This window comes from Anopheles coluzzii, chromosome 2, assembly GCF_943734685.1.
Source record: "Anopheles coluzzii chromosome 2, AcolN3, whole genome shotgun sequence".
NCBI lineage: Eukaryota > Metazoa > Arthropoda > Insecta > Diptera > Culicidae > Anopheles > Anopheles coluzzii.
Window position 1 is genome coordinate 119,620,614 of NC_064670.1, and position 22,460 is coordinate 119,643,073.

At 50.0% G+C, this 22,460-nt stretch overlaps 3 protein-coding genes across 3 annotated transcripts in view; 1 reads left to right on the top strand and 2 right to left on the bottom strand.

The window, feature by feature from the left end:
• The window catches only part of LOC120948639 (regulator of G-protein signaling 17), a 33,755-nt gene extending 22,031 nt beyond the window's left edge, over positions 1-11,724 (bottom strand). The window contains exons 1-5 of the mRNA XM_040365212.2: positions 11,394-11,724; positions 7,595-8,642; positions 4,687-4,836; positions 4,349-4,540; positions 4,106-4,114 (exon numbers count right to left, since the gene is read on the bottom strand). Coding sequence (XP_040221146.1) covers positions 4,106-4,114; positions 4,349-4,539 — 200 coding nt within the window. The 5' untranslated portion in view covers position 4,540; positions 4,687-4,836; positions 7,595-8,642; positions 11,394-11,724. The remainder of the gene's footprint in view (positions 1-4,105; positions 4,115-4,348; positions 4,541-4,686; positions 4,837-7,594; positions 8,643-11,393) is intronic.
• Positions 11,725-13,581: 1,857 nt separating this feature from the next.
• LOC120952732 (ribosome biogenesis protein BOP1 homolog) lies at positions 13,582-17,046 on the top strand. Its single transcript, XM_040372203.2, has 5 exons — positions 13,582-13,843; positions 13,956-15,474; positions 15,543-16,030; positions 16,120-16,415; positions 16,503-17,046. The coding sequence occupies exons 1-5, from the start codon at positions 13,700-13,702 to the stop codon at positions 16,654-16,656; spliced, it is 2,601 nt and encodes an 866-aa protein (XP_040228137.2). The 5' UTR covers positions 13,582-13,699; the 3' UTR covers positions 16,657-17,046.
• On the bottom strand, positions 16,850-22,406 carry LOC120952729 (uncharacterized). Its single transcript, XM_040372200.2, has 2 exons — positions 21,666-22,406; positions 16,850-21,583 (listed from the first exon to the last, which is right to left on the bottom strand). The coding sequence occupies exons 1-2, from the start codon at positions 21,714-21,716 to the stop codon at positions 17,165-17,167; spliced, it is 4,470 nt and encodes a 1,489-aa protein (XP_040228134.2). The 5' UTR covers positions 21,717-22,406; the 3' UTR covers positions 16,850-17,164.
• Positions 22,407-22,460: the final 54 nt, after the last annotated feature.

The following is a 22,460-nucleotide window of genomic DNA, read 5'->3' on the forward strand; positions in this document are numbered from 1 at the left end:
GAGGTAGAGGAATATTTGTAAACCTTTCCAACCTTGCTTCCCCATCCCCATCCGCGCCGATCGACATCACAAAATAAGGCACGAAGCACACGCTCCAAAAAGTCGCACATTCCGGGGCGAGCTGTGCAATTGATCTTTTCCTACGATCTCGCTGCCAGCTTGAAGAGGAAACCTAGTGGGGACCACGATTCACCTCCGGCTCCGCTGCTGGTAATAAACATTATCACGATCAATCTCACCCTGACCGGGCACGGAGCACGGGCAGAGCGCGCTGAGTGCTGTGCAGTGTGAGGAGGGTAAACTGTTTTTTCGTTGTTTCTTTTAATTCTGTGATCATCAGACGATGGTGTTTTGTGTAAGTATGTGTGTGTTGTGTAGCGCACTAGTTTTGGTGAATTTAGCAAACCACACAGCTGCAGATGAACGCGAGTACGCGAGGATAAGAGCAAGCAAGGTGTGTGAGGGCCGTATGTTTCTCTCCATTGCATCTTCACTGAAATTTCCATTCCCTTCGGACTAAACTTATCTGCTGGATTGGTGTGTACGTGCACGTAATGCTTTGGTATTGAGACACTGGAAACTAACACGCGCGTAGATTTATTTGCTGTTTTGGTGTACACCCGATTGTAGCGCGATAAATATAATCCACTTCAAACACGGAGCGTACGATCACTGCTAACACACAAGTGAATACATTGGAATGATATTTTGGAACACAAAAATAATGTTTTGCTTTAATCATTCCAACCAGAGATACATCAGATTGAAACACTTTGAGCACAACTTCCAACACAACACCATTTTGCACGATCATCAACCCGTCGCACTGCTAAGCTTGTGCTCAAAAATGTATTTATTTGCAATCACTGCACACTCTACTCATTGCGTTCCACAAACCAACCCTCAAACGATCGACAACCACCACGTCCGTATCCAACACCGAGTGTAAGCCCCGCGAGAACACCGAGAACCGCACGCCTAGAACGGTGACCAGCGAATGAATCCACCGACTGACAGGCGCGCACGCCAAACCCAACGCGGCACCCAGCACTGTCCCTAACCCTTCGGGGCACCAACACTCGGTGTCGCCCAGCGAACCGTGCCTTTGCGTTCCGCGTACCCTCTCTGCGCGAGTCGGTGGGTTGATGGATTTTTGTTTACATTTTTACATCTTCACCACACAGCGGCACAGTGCGCGCGGGTGGGCGCAACTGTAAGCCATCGCATATCTATCTTCCCTCTGCCCGATGCGAAATGTGGCCCTCGCATGCATCGCATGTACGGCGTGCGCTACACGTCATCGACCACGACGACGAGCGATGCGTGCAACAGAGACAGCATGAGACAGCAGAAATGTGTGGAAAAAACACACCACACACACACAATGCTGGAGCAAACATCGGGCAAGAGTGAAAGTTTCGTTCAGTTTGCGTTCCCGAAAGCTCGCGCAGGGTGGGTGAATGGGTGAACGAAGGGTGGTGGTGGTGAGTGGGCTAAAACTTAACGAAACGCTTGCCAGTACGCAGAATACGGCACGCATACCACCACAAACACACCCAGTGAGTGAGTGTTGTAAAGGTGTCAGTGTGTGAGTTAAATCGAGGGAATATCAGGGAAAGAGCGCGAACCCACACACTTGGGTCCTGGGCCCTCTACAACCACTCCGCTGCACCGTTGATTGTCCCGGGAAGGCTTCGAAGTGTGCTCTCACGCACGCCTCTTGTATTCTCGCTCGCGTGCCATGGAGAGTTGGGAAGAAATCACTCATACAGGTGTGTAATTTTATTATCAATAATATGCAGGATTGGTTTGAGAGTAAGCGGGAGCGATACAGTGACAGAGAAAGAGAGCTTATACATCGAATGCTGAGTAATGAAGAGATACCTATGAGAGTGGAGTGCTCGAGATGAAAGGTATCGCGGGAGAGCACCTGAGCAGAGCTGAGCAGAAGGAAAGTAAGAAAAAACTAGTGCTTTCCTTTTCATTTTTTCCCAATGCCACAGCAACTTAACAAATTGTTTTAAATATTGTTTTAATTTAGGGTAGAAAGTGAATGAGTAATTAGCATACTGTAGAGCAAGAGAGAATCACGCAAAGGAGGCAAACATACTCATCGACATTCGCGCGCTGTCTTATTTGTGGATGAAAATAACAGAACATTCCAAAGATTTCCAAGAGAGAAAAACGAGCAAAAGCTGTGAGAGAGTCAAAACAGCAGCGAGATAACGCGGGAGAGCAGGAAAATAGGGGCGAGAAAAGACAATGAAGGAGAGCACGCAGCAGTAGTGAACGAATTCGAAGAGCACAAGCATGCGTTTGTCATCGAGTGCCAGGCATGACAGCAATGGGCAAAATCAGGAAAAGAGTATCCGCGGCAAGACCAAGAAGAAAAGCATCCATTCATTCATTCATACAATAACTAGCAATGGTGGTGGCGGCTGATACCATACACGCACCCAAACACACACACACCGACAGTTCGCTCGGTTTTACCCGTTTACTGTCCTTTGTCCCTCTTTTCATCTCTTCCCTCCGCTCTTCTACCTTAACGCACACACACAGACACACATTCACAAACATTTCGATCTTCGAGTGGCCAATTTTCCAATCACACACTCGTGCGGATAGCAGAATCTTATCTACCGATTTTTGTTTTCCCACAGATGACCAGTACGCACTGTACACGCCTCCGCGCCTAGGAACATGCATTCATTGAACATCATGTGGCGCTGCAGTAGCTGCGTGGTTTGGTAGTGGTAATTTTACAGTGGCGATGACGTTTCTCAATTCAATCTCTGTTAATGGATGTTTGAAGATATCTACTGCGGAACATAATTACGTGGCGTGTACGAGAGAGACGTTGTATTACGCCTGAAAGGTAGGCAAAATGCAATACATCTTTTGTAGGCAGTAATTTACTACTAAAGAGCAAGCTTTGTCGTTAATATTGCTGATTTTTGGACAAAAGGAAGGACAATGTTTATTTTTGTGTTATTATTAGGTCGTTACGTTACGATGTTTGAAGATATCAAATGTGTAACATAATAACGTGGCGTGTACCAGAGAGCTATTGAATTACGCCTGCAAGGTAGGCAAGATGCAATACATCTTTTGTAGTTGGTATGTAACTACTAAAGAGCAAGCTTTGTCCTTAATATTTCTGTTTTTAGTTTATTTTTGTGTTATTATTAGGTCGTTACGATGGCCAGTCCGTTTCTCCCTCAAGCTCGTGTTATCAACGAGATAACTAATATAGGGGTAATCCGGTCATGTTTTAAGAGTCGAACAATTAAAATAAATTTAAATCTTAACATGAATTGAAATCTAAATTTGACGAGCAACATCACATGAATTTAAACCTATCACTTATCAGCTGTCAAATAAATCCCTTTCAATCTTTCAACCACACAACGTAAACGCGTCTGCTACATATGCGCCTGTAAGGTAGGCTCTCTGAATTACACGGAAACGCCTTTAAGCGTCTAAAAAATGCGCACGGGATCACATTGAGGGTAAAATTAATTTACCAGGAAAATCAGACTGTAAATCATCTTTCCGAAGTATTATTTATCCAACGTGTAGCATGTAACATGCAACTGACAAATTCTACCGGTCATCGCACAAAAGCACACCAGCCATTTTAACCAATCATCGTTCCCCGGAAGACCCAAAGTTTGGGGGCCAAAAATAGACACCGACAACGACATTCCTACCGGTCATTCCGGCTTCCGGCACAATATTTATGGATCGTATGTTCTGCTCCGTCCCGGTCTAAGCCAACCCAAACCCGGAGCGTCCCTCTATTGTGCCGTCAGCCTTTTTGTGTGCTGTCCGTACCTTTTTTTTTGTTGTTACGTCCTGCAACCGACGATTTAGTACCACCCACCGTGGGGGTATTTTTTAATAAATATAATCAAACACCTTTTCCTCCAATCGGAGACGGGGTGTTTTTTTTTGTGGATCCCCATCAGGATAGGGCGTAAGTTATTGACCCTCCGCATTACTCAAGAAAGCGCACAGTTGGATGGATACTTCTGCTGCCCGCTATCCACCGCTATGGCGGTGGGCGTAAAATGTGAAATCAAGCTAGCTCAATAGCACTTACCACTTAGCCCTGTGCAGCAGGATATTGTTGATGATGGTGCAAGCCAGTACCAGGAGCGTTCGTACACGATGTTCGTTGTAGCGTTTTGATCGATCCGTTCCAATCCGTTCCGATGGCGTGTATGTGTTTAATCGAGGAAAATGTAAAGAAAGAGAGATATAGAGAGTAAGAGAGGGAGAAACAAGACAGTGCTGTGCTGAGCACGGTCAGCACAGGGGAGGCCTGTGGATTGACACCACTTACCAGGAGCAGGAGCAGCAGCAGCACCAGCAGAAACAGCACGGCTTCTGCGATGGCGCTCGCTGTAGCGGCACGACATTGTTGCTTGATTCTTGCGTCCCACTCAAAGACGAATTAAGTGGACCACTCTGAACGGTTGAGCCCATGCCCCGGAGTCTACACCCCGCCGGCAGTCCGTCTACGCTGCAGGACATTCTGCAAAAGGGACAGGATTGGTGGAGAGAAAAAAGCAAAAAAAAAGCAAAAAATAAAACAGAAACCGCCCATTAACACGTTCGCCTGGTCGCCTAGTGGTCACCAGCGAAGGATGCCGGCGGGCACCGGCGGCCAAACACACCTACCCAATCTTGAAGAAGCGATGGAAGTTGTTTCGCGTGTCGAACAACTTCAGCCTTATGAGCGTATCGTTAGCGAGACAGGGCTGACACCGGTCGCCCTTCGTACCACAAGCGCCATCGCCCACACGGCGAGCCCACACGCAGGAATGCTTACTGCAAGTAAGAAAAAACAAACGTGGAAACAAACCAGGAAGAAGGGTTCAATCGAATCGCACTAGACAGTGACCAATAATGACGAGACCGCAATGGGAAAAGAGAGGCAGGGAGGAAAAAAAATCAGAAAAAATGACCCCAGCACGAGCGAAAGGGTAAAAATAAAGGTCCTGCAAATGAATAAATCATCAAAACTAAAGGAACGGCCACCTAAATTCCGACCAGGTTCGGCGATCGATTCCACCACAGCTCGAAATGAGGGGCTGTGAGGGTAGGTTGTGAATTATGAATTTGACCGCTTTGGGAAGCCGCCCACAGAAGCAAGGGAAGGAACGGCAACCGTCAGTAGCCGGCCGGTTGTTGCTTGTTGCTGTGTAACGCCAGCACAGCCAGAACCAATCGATGCCCGCACGCTGCCTTCGGAAAAATCTTCCCTTGGCAGCCAGCCCTGCCGAGCAGATTTCTTTTATTGGAGGAATCAGGTCAACACGGTTAATTAGGAATCGAACCGTAAGCCGATCGATCACGTTGTGTTGTGTAATGTTTGCAAGAGCCATTTGGGAGAGGGCTTTGCCATTTCGTAATAGTTTGTTTGCTTTGTAAAGTCTATTATTGAGGTCTTTTAATTGATTGTAGCTTGAAAAAGTATCTTTTTGAAGGGTAAAAATAATCATTTCTTTATTAACTATCTGCTCTATCATAATTCACACAGGAAATATGTTTAATATATAGAGTAATTGAAAAATTATTAGCCATTGCAACTTGGTTTTAGGTACTAAAATATTGAAAGGCCAGTAGCATAGAAAAACAGCATTCGATTGTACCATTTTGGCGTCCTAACTTAATCTCCTATCAATATGAATTGAACCACGTGCCACTATTTAGATTACAATTGCAATATGCATGATTATTATTTGTTTTCAAGCGGAAGCGCTATCAAAATTTCATCTTTCAATTAAACTCTGGCGCGTAATTCATTATAATTCATCCATTCCATTATATGCTCAATCATTAAAGCATTTTCGTCGAGTTCGGGTGCAGCAATGTTCTGCCTCAGAGTGCTATAAAATTCTGGATAGCAGCATTGTGGCGCAGGTGGTTTGCAAAAATTAAATCGATCCTTTCACTCCCCCTTCACACGGTTAGCCAATCTGTCAACCGAGCGATGGAGGCGCCCAGTACCGCAACCGAACCGCAATCGGTTCCTCCCGCCATGTAGGGTGGGGGGGGGGGGGGGGAAAAATTATTTGCCAGGCAATCGATATGCATTAGCATAAACACGCAGCGCATAGTTTCTGCAGGGCCGATCTTGGTGCCGTAGCGCTGCTGCACAAAGCGCGCAGAAAGGCTTTTCCACGAATTACCCGGAGCGAAAGGACGTCCTCCCGGGGGACGGATTTACTTCCCAGATATGTGTTTATGTGCACCCGTGTGTGTGTGTGTGTGTTTGTGAGAGAAAGCAAACAAATATCGCCGATTAGTGAACGGTGTTCTGCCTTGTACGTCCTTGGGGCTGCGTACGAATTAACACACACGTTTGGTAGGTCACGCTACCACTGGCTGAAAGGTACCTCAAGCGCGGATTAACACCTATATTGGAAAGCTGCTGGTGCTCTCCAAGTCAAACCACGCTGAACGGTGCACGGTGACGAATCACGAACAAGGGTGGCTCGGGCTGGGCTGGCTTCAACAGCAAAAGCTTTAAATAATTGAATTCCGTGGAAAACACTAACGACGCATTTACGCCACCGAGGCCGACGGTTCTTTTACAGCGATGGTGGGATCAATTTTTCAACTGCTTTCAGCGCGTACATGTTCTTACTAAATTGGTCGATGAAAAAAAAAAATCTAAAACCTTTTCGAGAGTTGTGTTCGTGTACGGTGGGAATATTTCCATTTTCGTCAATACTTTGATTCAATTGATTTGCTTATATTGAGTTGGATTGATTATTTTTAACTTTAAATACAATGAGCTTTATAAAAAAAAATCTATTGCTCGTTTTATAAAAGGAGTTTTTACGGAAATGGCTTCAGCAAAGAATAATTCAAAATGCTCAACTTGATTATTGTAAAGTAATCCACTCCTTTATGCATCAACAAAACACTAAAAAAGCTAAAATTTATAGCTCTTGAATTCGAATGAATAGATCCTAAAACAATTTGGAGTTTTTTTATGGGTTGGAACACATGGCTGTACCCGTTTAAATTGAATATCTTTCAATTTTATTTAAATGGCAAAGCGTTACTGAGTTTATCAAGGTTTTTTTTGTTTTTAGAATTGGTGGGACAAAATCCCGTTTGTTTAGATCGTTCCCAAGATCATTTAGATCATTGGCATTGCTTTTAAATGCAACGATGCCAATAAATAGTGGCGAAGGAACCAACAATCTGTAGGAAAGGTGTGAATAAATTGTAAGACGAACCCAGAAATGTATGGGAATGGGAATTATACTCAAATTCAACACTGATTGGCCTAGTCTTTAAGTGTTTCCGGCACAGATATACCTAACTTTAAAATAGACATGCCGGCTTCTGTAAGCATAGAAGTCTGTTCCAACCATTTGTGACAAAAAAACACACTTCATTGCTCATTAAAACTATCCTTAGTGTGAAGTTAAACGAAAGCCTCAATTTGTAAGAAAATAAAACGTGAAAATGAAATGAAAGATAATGAAAACAAAAATCGATCATCGCGAGCCAACGGACGCAGGGAACCCGCACTACCACCACTCAAACAACCGTTTCCGCTCTGACTCACCTGTTTTGGTCGAAACGAATTTTTGTGTGTAAAAATTCGTTCTGTTTCACCACCTTCTGCTGCTGCTTCCAGAGCCTATCGTTTAGTATTGCTCTATCGGTGATTTCTTTCGCGCTTTGCTTAGGACCGTTGTCACACGCCGTGGGGCCGTGTGTGCGTTTGTTCACTTCCGTCTGCTTGCCGCACTACTACAACAACAAAAACAACAACAACAGCAGCAGTAAAGCCCGTTTTGCCCGTTACATTAAACCTCGTTGTGTTACGTTTCGACCGATGTTGTTTGTGTGGATGAGTGTGTGAGCGGTTGTGCTTAGAGTTATGCGTTGCGCGATTATGGCTGCTGTTTCTGCTTGCTCCGTCGATGCTGGTCGCTTACTGTCGCCCTAGCAGCAGTCTGCGTCGTTACCGTCGGTGCATATCGTGGAGCAGGGGCGAGCGAGCTGGGCTGAATGCTGGCTAGTTTTTGTCACCGTTGTCACTAGTGCTGCACTACTACTGGCGTATGGTCGCCCATCGTCGCGTGCTGCGGCGGTAGCCTACCATTCAGGCTGGTCGGGCTGGTCCAACGTGCACAGTCGGCTGCAAAGCGGTGGCATCGGAATCGATGAATGGAGCGCTTGATTCCACGCACTGTGCAATATGGCTGGAGAAGCTGTGACCGACCGACGCGTGTGTATGAGTGGTGTGTTGTATCCAGTCTCTTGCCCTTATGCTCTCTCTCTCTCTCTTTCTCTCGCTGTTTGAGATGTAGGCGCCGTCCCAGATGAACGCTGTAGATCGATGTATCGGGGCTGTTAAATCACAATGTTGCCTGCCACGGTCACGGACTGATAAGCGGGATCGGGGACCGCCGAAAGGATGCACCGTCACCGCCACAAACGTACACGTACACGAATGGACACACACGCACACGCACACTTGAAGCACGCGGTACTTCGTAGATAAGCCACTGCAGTGTAGTTTGGTTGTGTTTCTTGCACCTAAGGTTCTATTTGCACTAAAGCACTAGCTTCACACAAACACACACAAACACAAACGCTTCCTGATCCTGGCGAGATTGAAAAAAAGAAGGAAACATGAGATAACACTTTAACGACTCAGCTTCATTGCACTACAAGCACACACATCACAGCGTGGAGCTGTTTGCTCCATTGTTTTCTACATCCACTCTCCCAGCGATGATGAGCGATGGCTCATGAAGGCAGATAGCACTGAACTGATGTAGATAGCGGCATCACTGTGCCCCTCGGCCAGAAGCTGAACAGGCGGTGGGAGGGAGGGGGGGGGGTGCGGTAGGAGGAGAGCTGGATAAAAATAACGGCCCATTCGGCTGAGCCCAGCAGCATTTTTCGGGTCAGTAGGCATGCATTCAAAATTTGGTCCTCACCCATTTTCTTCACTAGTTTGCCTATGATTACTACAATGGGGAGGAAAAAACACAGCCGTCCACTAACGTACAATACTGGCTTGCTTCGTCCTTTGTGCTTCTTCCATCCTTTTTTTTCTCTCTCTCTCTAGCTCTCGCACTTTCTCGTTCCATTATAAAAAAAACGAACACACACACACACACCCGACAAAATCCACGATTTCCTCCAGCGTTTTTTTCTCTTCTTTCTCTTTCTCTACCTTCCCCTTTCACTCTACACCCTCCATTGTCTGCACTCCTTGTGTTCTCTCCCGACCCCCTCTGTCACACCACCCGGTTGTTTTTTGTTGGAAAGCTCTCTATTTTTAAGATCGCCGTTCTCCTGTTCCCGCAGCTCACTCTGTTTCGTTTGCTCTCCTAAAATTACATTCACCAACTCACACACAAACACACACACGCGCACAAACACACAATCATTTGTGGGGCCTTCGAAAGAATCGAAAACCTTTTTGGACGAAAACTCCTGGAACTGTTTGTGATCAAGCACCCCTCCCAATAGCTTTCCAATAATCTCCCCCATCCGCGGGGCCTCTATACACTGTATCCCAGCTGCTCCACACCCCTGCCCACCTAACTTGGTTGGGAAAACTCTAGCAAACTGCACACACCACACCAGGCTGATAAGAAAAAGATGCTGCCCGCTCCGCACAAAATTGCTTCGGGTTTCGGGCTGGAGCGCTACATTATTATGATTGTGTGCTGAGAGCATCGCGCCACGGCGTGCTGGTGTGGGTAAGCGACACTAAGACACGGGAACAAACGATGGTAGATTTTGTGATAACAGCCGATGCAAAGATACGCCCGCCAGCGGGCCCATTTTATTGACGCTCCGCTGCCGATGATGCCGATTGAAGCATCCCAGCAGGCGCTGGGCAGGTAGGCTGGTGATGTATTAATAACGCACACAGACACACATACATACACACGTACTGTGATAGGGATTTTGCTCTTCATCCTTAGCAAAATCCGGCTCACGCTACAGCCATGTTCCGTGTTCACAGCACGAAAGGCCGCCACTACAAAAACACTTTTTTTCCTCCCCAACAAACACTTCCCAGTTTTCCCCTCCCACAACGGAACGGGACACACAAGCACGGTGCAGTGAACGACGAGCTGAATTAAACCGAAAAAAAGCGACCCTCCCCGTATGTGGCGCGCCGCAAATGGTTGCTGGGATTAAAAGATTTGCCTGTACAAATTTTCGCTTTACACACAGGTACACCACACACACACACAAACACATGCGTACACGCTGGACGATGCGGAACACCTTTCTTCCAGCCCATTGGAAGGGCAACACACACACACAAGCACAATATATTCCAAATGCTGCACGTGGAACTACTGCTGCCCTTGTTTCGAGGTTTTGATTCTTCCTTCTTCTTCTTTTCCTTCTTTGCCAAGATCGACCGCCTTGGAGGTGGCCAAAACCGCACCACAAACGTACCGAAGAAAATCCTCGCCTTTCTCCAACCCACCAAACTCGAGGATGATGATGATCGCTTCCCGCACGGGCCCGCCTGGTGGGACGGTTGCTTGTTTCTCCGCTTAGCGCGAACGTGCTGTAAGTAGCCGCCCGCCAACAAACAACACAAAAAAAACCCTTTTCCCGGGGTGGTGCCCGTGGTGTCGGCCCAACTGCTTATTCCGTTTCCGTTGGGCACGAAACAAAAACCAATATGGCGTTAACTACAACCACAACGCACACACCGCGACGTACGCACGCACACTCGTCGCAATACACGCGGGGCCTCAAACGAGTGTTGAGTAATGGGGGAGGGGGGGGGGGGAGGAGGGGGTTCATGATGAGTGGCAGGGTAGAAAAATATTAACACACACACACACACATACAGAAACGCACGCACACACACACAGCAGAAGCAGAGCTAGGAGAGGCATTCGCAGGCGAGCCGTTTAAAAAACACTGCCGTCTCCATCGGGGAGCGCACACACACACATAGACACACACAGCCACATACACAAGGAGGGAGTTGCTCCCTCGAATATGCTCGTTTCACCTCACCCTCCCCATCTGTACCCGTGTTATTGCTCGCACACAGTTTGCTCTCTTGGCTCGGGTTTCGGCTCCACTGGACACTCTCGCCACATTCTTTCTCTCTCTTTCTCTCTCTCTCTCTCTCTCTTTAGCTGGAAGGAGGGTTGCCTTTCTTTGCTTTTTCTTTTCCCTTCCACCCTTTCCTCCTTACTTCAGTGCACCCTCACGCCTCACTCACTAAGAGAGAGGAAGCGACGGAGCGGGAGAGCGAGTTCCGCTTTTTTTTTTGACAGCTCGGGAGGGGATGCAAAAACACAGCCATTTGGAGAAGAAAAAAAAATCACTTTTAAAACACTGCAGCAGCCCGTGTGCTGTACCGTTTCGGGAGGGGTTTTCCGCCTTTTCTATTCCTCGTCTATTACACCATTAACTTCGCTCCTTCCCAGCATCAGCGCTCCTCCTGCCCCAGCAACCTGGTAAGGCGGGTGGGCCACAAAGGGTGCAATTATTTTTAACTGCTAACCACTGCACTACTTACTAGTCCGCTGGCACTATACTAACTCCCGATCCTTCGCCTGGCCCGCTTGTGCTGTGGTCCCGTTGCTGAGCGCGGAGCAGATCGCCCCCAAAAAATCGTTTGGAAAATCTCTCGCTCTCGCGGGCATTTGTTCGCTCTCCCTCGCTCGCGCGCTCAATTTCTTCACGCTTCCCACAATGCCAGCCCGTGCGGTGCCTGCTCCCGACGTACGAGATACGACGTTTCTCATGCCCTTCCTCCCTCTCTCTCTCTCCTGCAACAGAGCGGCAGAGCGAACAACTTACACCGATTTACAGCAGTGTGTTGATTTTCGGGTTTTTCGCACTCTGCATTCTGCGAAAATGCTCTCTTCATCTTCATTCTTTTACTCTCTTTCTCGCTCTCTCGTTTTGGTCTCTCTTTCTAGCGATAGGTGTCATTAGAGAGAGCGAGAAAAACACCCATCCCATCTCTATACTCTTTCCTTAGCATCCTTCGATTTATCGCACCATCTCACGGTCGGCTTCTCGCTTAACCCGTACCACACAACCTGCAGCACCTGTAAATCATTACCCGTACTGTGCATACGACCAACCACAACTACGCGCTCCACTGTAGCTGCCACCAAATAGGTGGAAAAGCGACCAGCCCTCAACCGCAGAGCACATTGAAGCTGTGCGTATGTGCGTGTGTGTGTGTGTGTGTGCTTGCGCGCATCACTTATGGGTGTGAGCTGCTATGGGGTAGCAATTTTCCGGAGAGCATTTTTCCCTCAATCTAATGGCCGTTTTGCTCTCTCGCTCTCCGTCTCTCTCTCCCTCTACCTTTATCTCGTTCATTTGCACGCGTGGTGGCTTACATCAACAATTGGAAAATTTATCACCTTCCATCAACTCGCACACTCTTGCTCGCACACTGCTTGCGAGCTTCTCAGCACCATCCCTCCTTTCCCGGAGTACCCCACCCCCTGCTCCCTAGAAGAGGCCGCGCTGCTTGAATGGGGCACACGTTGTGCGGTGTGTTAGTTTTTAGTGTTGTTATGAATTTCCTCGAACAACATGGATTTTGATGCTTGCAGCGACAGTCACAGTGAGGGGGGGGGGGGGGGAACCCTTGAATGCGAAAGCGCAGTGAAGGGAGCTGTGTATGGAGTGCAAGCGTTTGATGAAACTTTTGCTGCTTTCTTGGAATAATTCAAATACAGTGAAGCGCCGTTTATACGGGTACCCTTTTATCCGGCTGTCTGTTTATCCGTGCTGTTGGGTAATGGCAGTTCAATACAAAGGTGACTTTGCGTTTTGAGGAGGTTTTCGTGAAAAGGACGGTTATCAGAGGACATTGTCATAACAAAAAAAAACATTTAAATTCATGGCAAATTTCAAATATTCTCATTGTAAAAACATGAAGTCAATAAAAACTGGGTTATTTTCATCAAAAAATTAGATAAATTTTAAATAAAAATTTTAGATAAAAACAGTAATTTGTGATTGAATATGTCCTTTGACTCATAATCCGTGTTATTCGCATATCCGGACGAGGTCAAATCCCGATGAGCCTGGATAAACGGTGCTCCACGTAATTATAAAACCGGCTGATGGGCTGAAGTAAACATGTAAGTTAATATTATATCTTCCTTATTGATATCAAAAAATGAGAAAACTTTGAATTCTATAGCCAATTTTGTAATGATTCATGATTTATAAGTGCTTTTAAATACTCGTTCAATTTATCAAATTTCGAACTCATGCTTCAATCCAATTTTAGCTGCTTAACGGCTGCTGGTAGCTTCATATTACCAAGTCATGTTAAGCTGGTGCTTTTGTTCGGTTTAAAACACTTTTGGCCCATCTTTAAATATTTGTTTTTTTTTTCATTTTTTACAAACAATTAACTTATTAATTAACTTTTTCCCCTTAATTTGTAGTATAATTGTCAATTGTTTTATAAATTTAATAAATGCCCAACAAAATCGAGAACCTTCCACTGTGCCACATGATAACGCTGCGCGTAACGCATAACGCATACCGCGTACCGCAGGCGGCTGACAGCTGTCATACGACGTAAACAACTTCAAAACACGTGCAAAAGCCGCACGCAGCGCGTGGTGTGTATGTTGGGGAAATATTTAACTGTAAGCATTTTGTGCGTTTAATTTACCATCGTAAAATGGTCGCCAACAAAGAGCGGGCGATAAAACGGAAAGCTTCCGAGGGGGGAGCGAAGCCGGAACCGATCACCTCCAAACAGGAACCGCTGGATGAGTCGAATGACGAGGACAACAGCAACGAAAGTGACTACGAGTCGGACAAGGTATGGATGGGGCCAAGGTTCGGTACCGCCCAAAAGGCTGCGAATTCGTTAACAGCATCCTTGGAATGTGTTTTTGGTTATCGTTTGTTGTTTTGTTGCTTGGTTTTTGCAGGAAAATCTACTCGGAAGTATTGAGAATGAGGGTGAAGATAGTAGCGACTCGGACGGCGAGTACGCCACGGACGACGATGAGGATGATGTGTTGAGTTTTGAGAGCCTCAACTCGGACGGGGAGGAAGAGGACGAGGAAGAGGATGCGGGAACGACACTGGAGGAAGTGGAACGCGAAGCGGAAGAGGATGACGATGAAGAAGACGGTGAGGATGATGAGGAAGCCGACTCGGCCGATGATGTGAACAGCGACAGCTCGCCGGAGGAAGATGAAGGCGACCTGGAGGATAGCAGCGATGATGAACTGGAAGAGGAAGAAGAAGAAGAAGAAGAAGCAAAAGAAAATGGGAAGGAAAAACCAGCGAAAGCGAAAGCGGAACGAAAGCAGCGTGAAGAACAGTTCGAATCGGACGATGAACCACTGCCCGACGACCTGAAGCTGGGCCGGATCGAGGATGTGCTCGGTACGGGGGAGAAGAAAACGCGCGGCCTGGGCGTGTTTCCCCCGGTGCCGAAGCGGAAGGGCAAGGCGGCCCAGGATGAGTACGCCGCGGGCGATACGTCGGACGAGGAGGACATCCGCAATACGGTCGGCAACATACCGATGCACTGGTACGACGAGTACAAGCACGTCGGGTACGATTGGGACGCGAAGAAGATCATCAAGGCGAAGAAGGGCGACGCGATCGACGATTTCCTGCAGCGCATGGAGGATCCGAACTTCTGGCGCACGGTCACCGACCCACAAACCGGGCAGAAGGTGGTCCTATCTGACGAGGACATCGGGCTGATCAAGCGCATCATGTCCGGGCGCAATCCGGACGCGGAGTACGACGATTACGAGCCGTTCATCGAGTGGTTCACGTCCGAGGTGGAAAAGATGCCGATACGCAACATCCCGGAGAGCAAGCGGTCGTTCCTGCCGAGCAAGGCGGAAAAGCACAAGATTGGCCGGTACGTGCACGCGCTCAAGATGGGCTGGATGAAGACGATGGCGGAGAAGCGCCGGCTGGAGGCGATCCGCCGGCAGCCCAAGTTCTACATGCTCTGGACGACCGACCACGGCAAGGAGGAGATGCGCCGCATACACGATCACGTGGCGGCGCCGAAGCGCATGCTGCCGGGCCACGCGGAATCGTACAACCCGCCGCCGGAGTATCTGTTCGACGAGAAGGAGCTGGAGGAGTGGAACAAGCTCGCCAACCAGCCGTGGAAGCGGAAGCGCGCGTACGTGCCGCAGAAGTACAACAGCTTGCGCGAGGTGCCGGGCTACACCCGGTACGTGAAGGAGCGGTTCCTGCGCTGTCTGGATCTGTATCTGGCGCCGCGCATGCGACGGTCGCGCGTGGCGGTCGGGGCTGAGTATCTGATACCGAAGCTGCCGTCGCCGCGCGATCTGCAACCGTTCCCGACGCTCCAGAACCTGATCTACACCGGGCACACGAGCCTGATCCGGTGCATCAGCGTGGAACCGAAGGGAGAGTACATCGTCACCGGGTCGGACGATATGACGGTTAAGAGTAAGTGTTGTGCGTGTGCACAAACGTGCAGTAAAATAGCTAAATTGTTCTCTCTCCTCTTGCGACAGTTTGGGAAATATCGACCGCTCGCTGCATCCGCACCATCCCGACCGGGGACATTGTGCGTTCCGTTGCCTGGTGCCCGAACAGCAAGATATCGCTGGTGGCCGCGGCGAGCGGTAAGCGCGTGCTGCTCATCAACCCGAAGGTGGGCGACTACATGCTGGTGAAGAAGACGGACGATCTGCTGACCGAGGCGCCCCGGTCCGACACGGTCGACAGCGAGCGCATCCGGTCGGCGGTCCAGTGGGGCGAGGTGACGGAGGAGGAGAAGAAGCTGGGCGTGCGGATCGTGATCACACACTTCCGCGAGGTGCGCCAGGTGACGTGGCACGGGCGGGGCGACTACTTTGCCACCGTCATGCCGGACGGGGCGTACCGGTCGGTGATGATCCACCAGCTGTCCAAGCGCCGGTCCCAGGTACCGTTCTCGAAGAGCAAGGGTTTGATACAGTGCGTGCTGTTCCATCCGATCAAGCCGTGTCTGTTCGTGGCGGTAAGTTTCTAAACGCGCGGGAAGGTTCGAGTCCAAGTCTGTAACGGTTCCAATGACCGGTTTTTTGTGTTTTTTGCTTTGCTTTCTAGACCCAACGACACATCCGCGTGTACGATCTGGTGAAACAGTTGATGATGAAGAAGCTGTACCCGGGCTGCAAATGGATCTCGAGCATGGCGATCCATCCGAAGGGTGACAATCTCCTGATCGGCACGTACGAGAAGCGGCTGATGTGGTTCGATCTGGACCTCTCGACCAAACCGTACCAGCAGCTGCGCATACACAATGCCGCCATCCGCAGTGTGGCGTTCCATCCGCGCTATCCACTGTTTGCGTCCGCCGGCGACGATCGCAGCGTGATCGTTTCGCACGGTATGGTGTACAAGTAAGTGTTTTTTTTTTTTTCGAAACCCGTGTGGGAGTTTTCAAAGTAGTAGTACTAATCTCATCTCACTTTTACGCCCTGTTTCAGTGATTTACTGCAAAACCCACTGATCGTGCCACTGAGACGGCTGAAGAACCATGCGGTGGTGAACGATTTCTCCGTGTTTGACGTGGTGTTCCATCCGACCCAGCCGTGGGTGTTCTCGTCCGGTGCCGACAATACGGTGCGTTTGTACACGTAAAAGGGACGGGGGCCGACCGAGGTAAGGCTTTCCGGTTTCCATTTTGGCACTCCGTTCGGGCGACAAACGTTCGACAAAGGATTCGAACACGGTGTAACGTTTCGAGTTGGATTCTACTGGCTCTATATTAAAATAAAAAAAATACATTTGCTACTAAATAGCATCCTATGAAAAAAATCCCTACAAACAAAAATGCCCTTCTTATGGAAACCATTTTGTTTATTTTACTCTTAAATATTAAGTTGGTAGAATTTACACGATTATTAATTTTCATTATTGTGGAAAAAACAAACAAACACGCTAGTAAAATAGAAAACGTTAAAAAGTACACAAACTAATAAGAACAGGGGAAAATTCTTACCCAGATGGCACTGTTTTGCTCCATAGTAACTTGCGTTACATTGCGTTACGTTGCGTTACACTTACTCCTAACCACTAGTACTGCTTAAATATCACATTCATATCGCGCCTTGTTAGCGCAGCAGCGCTTAATACCGCTTTTCTTTGCCTAATTAAGCTCCCTCATTAGGACATCGCCGGTTACTGCGTTAGCTAGATGCACGTACTCGTGCTGCTCGGTTACTAGCTGGCCGGACACTGGCACAGGAATGGGAGTGGTTGGCGTAGGCATCAAACCGACCGCGCAAGACACTTGCGGAGAAGGGCACATACCACGTGGCGAAGGCGCGAAGGGCTGACCATGCTGCTGGGCCGGTTGATAGCCGTAGAAGTTGTCGACCTTGGAGAAATTGTTCGCAAACATTGCCGGCCGGATGATGGGATGCTGAATGATTTGTAGACCCCCGCCAGCTGCATCCACGCCCAGCAGCTCCACATCCATCGGTGACGCACTCAACCCGTCCGCAACGGCATCCTGCTGCTGCTGCTGCTCCACAATCACCACGTCCGAGTTAACGCTTTCGCACTGTCGCTGCTGCTGCTCAGGGTCGTTCCCCTGCAACGGTTCCACCCCCAGTGCCGCCGGTCTCTCTCGCGCTTCCCCTCCCTCCTCCTGGTGTTTCGTCCGATGCAGCTGATACTTGGCCTCGCTGATCGACACGAACGGACACTTGGCACACTTGTACAGCAGGGCCGAGGCGACCTCCGCATGCATCCGCTCCAGGTGCTTCCGGTAGGTCGTGCTCTGGATGCTGCTGTAATCGCAGTAGCTGCACTTGTACATATGGCCACCCTTGGTGCTGTGGCGCATCTTGTGCCGCCGGAACGCGTTGTGGTCGTTGGTGGTGTACTCGCAATGCTCGCACTTGAACCGCTTCTCGTCCGAGTGCTTGGCCGCGTGTGACTGGAGCAGGTAGCGCGTCCGGAACACCATACCGCACAGTAGGCAGCGATGCTTGGCGGCGCTCACCTCCGTCGACCCCGGCTCGCCCGCCTCGGTGGGATGCTTTGCGTCCATGTGCGTCCTTAGCTGGCGTTTGCCCGCGAACCGCAGCCCACACTTGACGCACTTCATCGTGGATTGCTGGATGGATGTGGGTTTCGCTTTCGGTTTGTCGCCCTGGGACGCATCGTTCGATTGGGTTGGGCCGATCGCAGGAGGTTCTTCCACCGGTGGTGGTTGACTGACCGGCTGTTGCTCCTCCACCACGGGTGCTTCTTGGTGTTGCGGTTGCTGCTGCTGCTGCTGCTGCTGCTGTGGTTCCCGATGCCACCGGCGGTGATTGCGCAGCTGCTTGTTGTTCTTGAACGCTTTCCCACAGATGGCACACTTGAAGTTGCGCTCCTCGGAGTGGATCTTCATGTGCGTGTTGTTCAGCCGGCACAGGACGGGCGTCTTGAAACTGCACAGATGGCACGCGTACAGCTCCATGTCGATCGCGTGCTCCCGCCACAGATGGGTGTGCAGCGTGTTCCAGTTGCGGAACTCGAGCGAACCACACTCCGGACAGTGGATGGGATTGGGGCTGTCGGGCGCCACCACGTGACACTTGCGGTGGTAGTCGAGCCGATCCGGCTGGCGAAACCGCACGCCACAGTCCTTCAGGTCACACTTGTAGCCTTCCTCCTCGACCGTCAGGTTGGTGTAGAGCTTCTTCAGCTTGGTGATGCCGGTCTGTTTCGCCCCCTTTGGCCGTCCACGGGTACGGGGACGATCTGGTTCAGCAAGCGCGGTGACAGCCGGCACATTCGCCTCTTCTTGGGATGGTGTTAATGCATCCACAGGTTGTTGGGTCTCCCCGATCGATGGATTCACAGCAGCGGCCAGTACGATCGCTTCACTATCGCCAACCGGTGGATGATACTCATTGGGAGGATCGAGATTGATCACATGAGGGTGAGAGTTGCCAAGCAGCAGATCTTCCTCTCGTCGCAACGGATTAGCTTCGTTGCCGTCAGACATTTCCATCGGTTGCTGCAAAATGTCCTGCCCCAACGGTGGCCCACCGCCATTCGCCGGCTCGACGATCGCGGTCCATTCGTGGTTCGGCGTGATCTTCTCGCTTGCATCCGATTCTTCCTGCAGCAGTATAACGTCGCCCGTAAAGCCGGACCCGGGCGGAAGCGTTGGCTCACAGTGGGTCGATTCCGTCACCAAGTGACCGTTACGGTTCGTGTCATCATTGGCTGTGCACGCCGTCATATCGATACCACCGGCTCCTGCTGCTCCTCCTGCTCCTCCTCCGCCGGGATCGTCTCGATCGTTGAAACCTTCGGTAAAGTCGCACACATCGCTCAGTTCACTGTAGCCGAGATCCGACTCGTGGTACCCATCCATAACGTCATCGTCGTCGCCATCGCCGTGCTGTTCGACATTATCGTGCTCCACCAGCTCGGGCGAATGGTGCGCGTTCATTTCAATCAGCCCACCGAACGGTTTGTCCAACCGGTTCGCCCCGTCCAGCGTGTGCTGTTCGTGAGCTTCGTGCTGCTCCAATGGTCCACCAATGGTGCCTCCTCCACAGTCCATCCCCACCTGGGAGGACATCCCGCCGACGGTAGGCAGTATGTTCTGCAGCTCGTCGTACGTCATCAGATTCACCTCGTCGACCGACTTCAGATGAATGGTCGGCTGCTTGAGCACGCTGATGTTTTTGATGAATATTTTGCTCTTCCTTGGCTGTTGCTGCGGTACGTCGTCGGTGGTTTGCTGCTGAGCATCGCACTGTGCCGATGGTGGTGGTGGTGGTGGAAGCGTACCGTACTCGCCGCCCTGCTGCACGGTCATGTTGGAGCTTGCGGTCAGGTAGGAAACGTTAGGCTCACCAACCGATCCACCGCCCGGCGTACCGTCCAGCGAGGTGGAAAACAGCATCAGCAAGTTCTGCGAACCTTGATCCACGGATAGTGGTAATGGCCGGGCCGGGTTTCCCATCCCATCCGCTCCAACGGTGGCATAGCTTATTTCGGTGCCATGCAAAAGCGGTTGATCGTTCGCTTGTGACACTGCTCCTAAGGAGCTGTTCGTCATGGACGATGGTACGGGCACGGTCGGTGGTTGCTGCTGTTCCGTCGCCGTGGCCGGTGGTGTGGACGTGCAGATGATACTCTCGCAGCTACTCGCCCTACTCGTCGCAATCGATTCGCTGAACGTCGTCGTGGAGAGCGAATTCGTGCACGGCACCCCGGGGTCATCGAGCGCTATGAGCGGGTGGTTCCGTAGTATATCAACGTTTTTGATGTAGATACGACTGCCCCGGGCTGATTGTGCTACTCCGGATGGAGCAGGTTGTGCTGCAATCGTTCCACCATACCCACCGTTGATCGTGTCCAGCAGCGCCCCGGAACCATCGTTCGCACAGTCCATGCTCAGGTAGGAGGACGGCGGTGGTGGTTGTGGTGATGGTGGTGGTGCCGTACCGTACCGATTCCCGTTCCCATTCGTGAGCATGTTTTCCGCCGAGGCGACGAAATTCACATTCTGCAGCAGCGACACGTTGCGGATGAAGATTTTGTTCCCGCTGACGGCGCATGGTTGCTGCTGCGGTGGTAGCTCCAGCGACTGATCGAGCGATGGCAACATGTCCTCGCCGAGCGACAGCTGATGGCCTTCCTGTAGCGTACCGTGCGCTATCGCGGACGGTTCCTGCTCCGTCGACAGCAGCTGCTGGCCCTGCGCGTCATGGCTTTCCTGTGCAATCACGTCCGGCTTTTTAAGCAACTGTACGTCCTTTATGTAGATCCGGCTTTTGCTGTGTGTCGCCGTGGACGTTGCCGTAGGGGTAGCAGCCGGGGGTCCCGGCGGAATCTCGACACAGTTCTGCTGGCTCGCCGGTTCGATTCTAACTTCCGGAGCAGTACTCCTTTCCGACTGGAGGGTTGTGACGGTACTGTGGCCCAATGCTGCGACCTCGCTGGCCAACATTTCATGGTCTTCGGTAAGATGCAGCTCCAGTACGGCTTTTTTGTAGAATTTGTTCTCGCACACCGGACAGCTTAGCTTTTCCGCCAGCGGCTCTTGTGGCCCTACGCCAACACCACCTCCCGGATGCCTTTCGCGTCGATGCTCGCTCAGCCGCACCTCCGAAAGGGTGGCAAAAGGGCATCGGTCACACGTGCGCACGTTCGGCTCCATCTCCGCCGGCTCCACCCGGTCCGTATCGTTCAGATAGTTATCGATCACGTCCGGCAGCCGGTGGTCGGCGCTGGCAAGACCATTCCCCGCCAGCCGTAAACGCGTATCTGCTATCTCGCTCTTGATCGAGTCCGACCGTTCCTCACACTTGATTTCGCTCGCGGTACTATGATGGGTGGACCGGAGAAGCCGGCTTTCCTGCTGCTGGTATTGCTGGTTGATTTGGGTCGGAATTTTGACGAAAATACTCGGCAGGATGACATCGTTAGGTCCGCTGGTGTGGCCGGTCGGCTGCTGCGAGATGGAGGAAAAGTAGGGCGACGATGGTGCGTACGGGTTCGTCGGCGAGCAGGGCGAATCGTGCAGCGGTGAGTGTAGATGGTTCGACGAAAGCTACGGAGGGAACAAAGAGAATTGGGGAGAATTAATTTACAAGAGCGCACGTGTTGTTGCGGCAAAATGACGTCACTCTTACCATCGAATCGAAGCCTAAGCTCTCGCTGCATTGGTTTTGAAATATATCCATTTTGGTTTGGTTTTCGCTTTCTTCACTGTATCACTGTATGATTGTTATTGTCCTTTCTACCGAGACGCGGTACATACGAAACGGGACATTCTTACAGCAGGCTGGAGGTTTGGACCACTTGTTTAAAATGCTTTAAATCACCACTTCAACGTGTGTTCTCGTACTTGCAAGAATGCGAATCTCAGCAACAAACTAAACAAATCACCTTAAATTAAGGTCCTTTTTGCTGCAAAGCACAATCGATGGTGAAAACTATTTACGGTTTGTTGTATTTTCTCCCTCTTTCAGCATCAAACCAAAACAAACTCGGAGTGACAGAAGAGGTTGTTAGGAATGACATTTGTGTCAACGGGCGAATGCAACAGGTTTCAGCGAATTCGAATTTTGTTAGTACGGGCGAATCTAAAACCGTTGGTGTAATTTAAACGCATGTTTCTGTATACGGGTTTTGGCGAAACAAAAGGTTGTATCTTTGGAATTGCCAGCCTTCGGAAAACCTCACTTAACACTTTGCCAAAATCGGAACCGGTTTGGAGCCGTGAGTGTGATTCCGGTAACCTATCACTTGTACTACCAAGAAAATTCATAGTAAGATACAGTTGCAAATTGTTTGCCGTGCCAACTCTTCCACAAACACATATTTCCACTTTGTTGAAACCATTCATTTACTTTTTCTTCTGACCATTTCGTCCCATAGTTTTCGTCGTTCACTCCAACGTGCTGAGGACCTGTATCTCCCTTTGG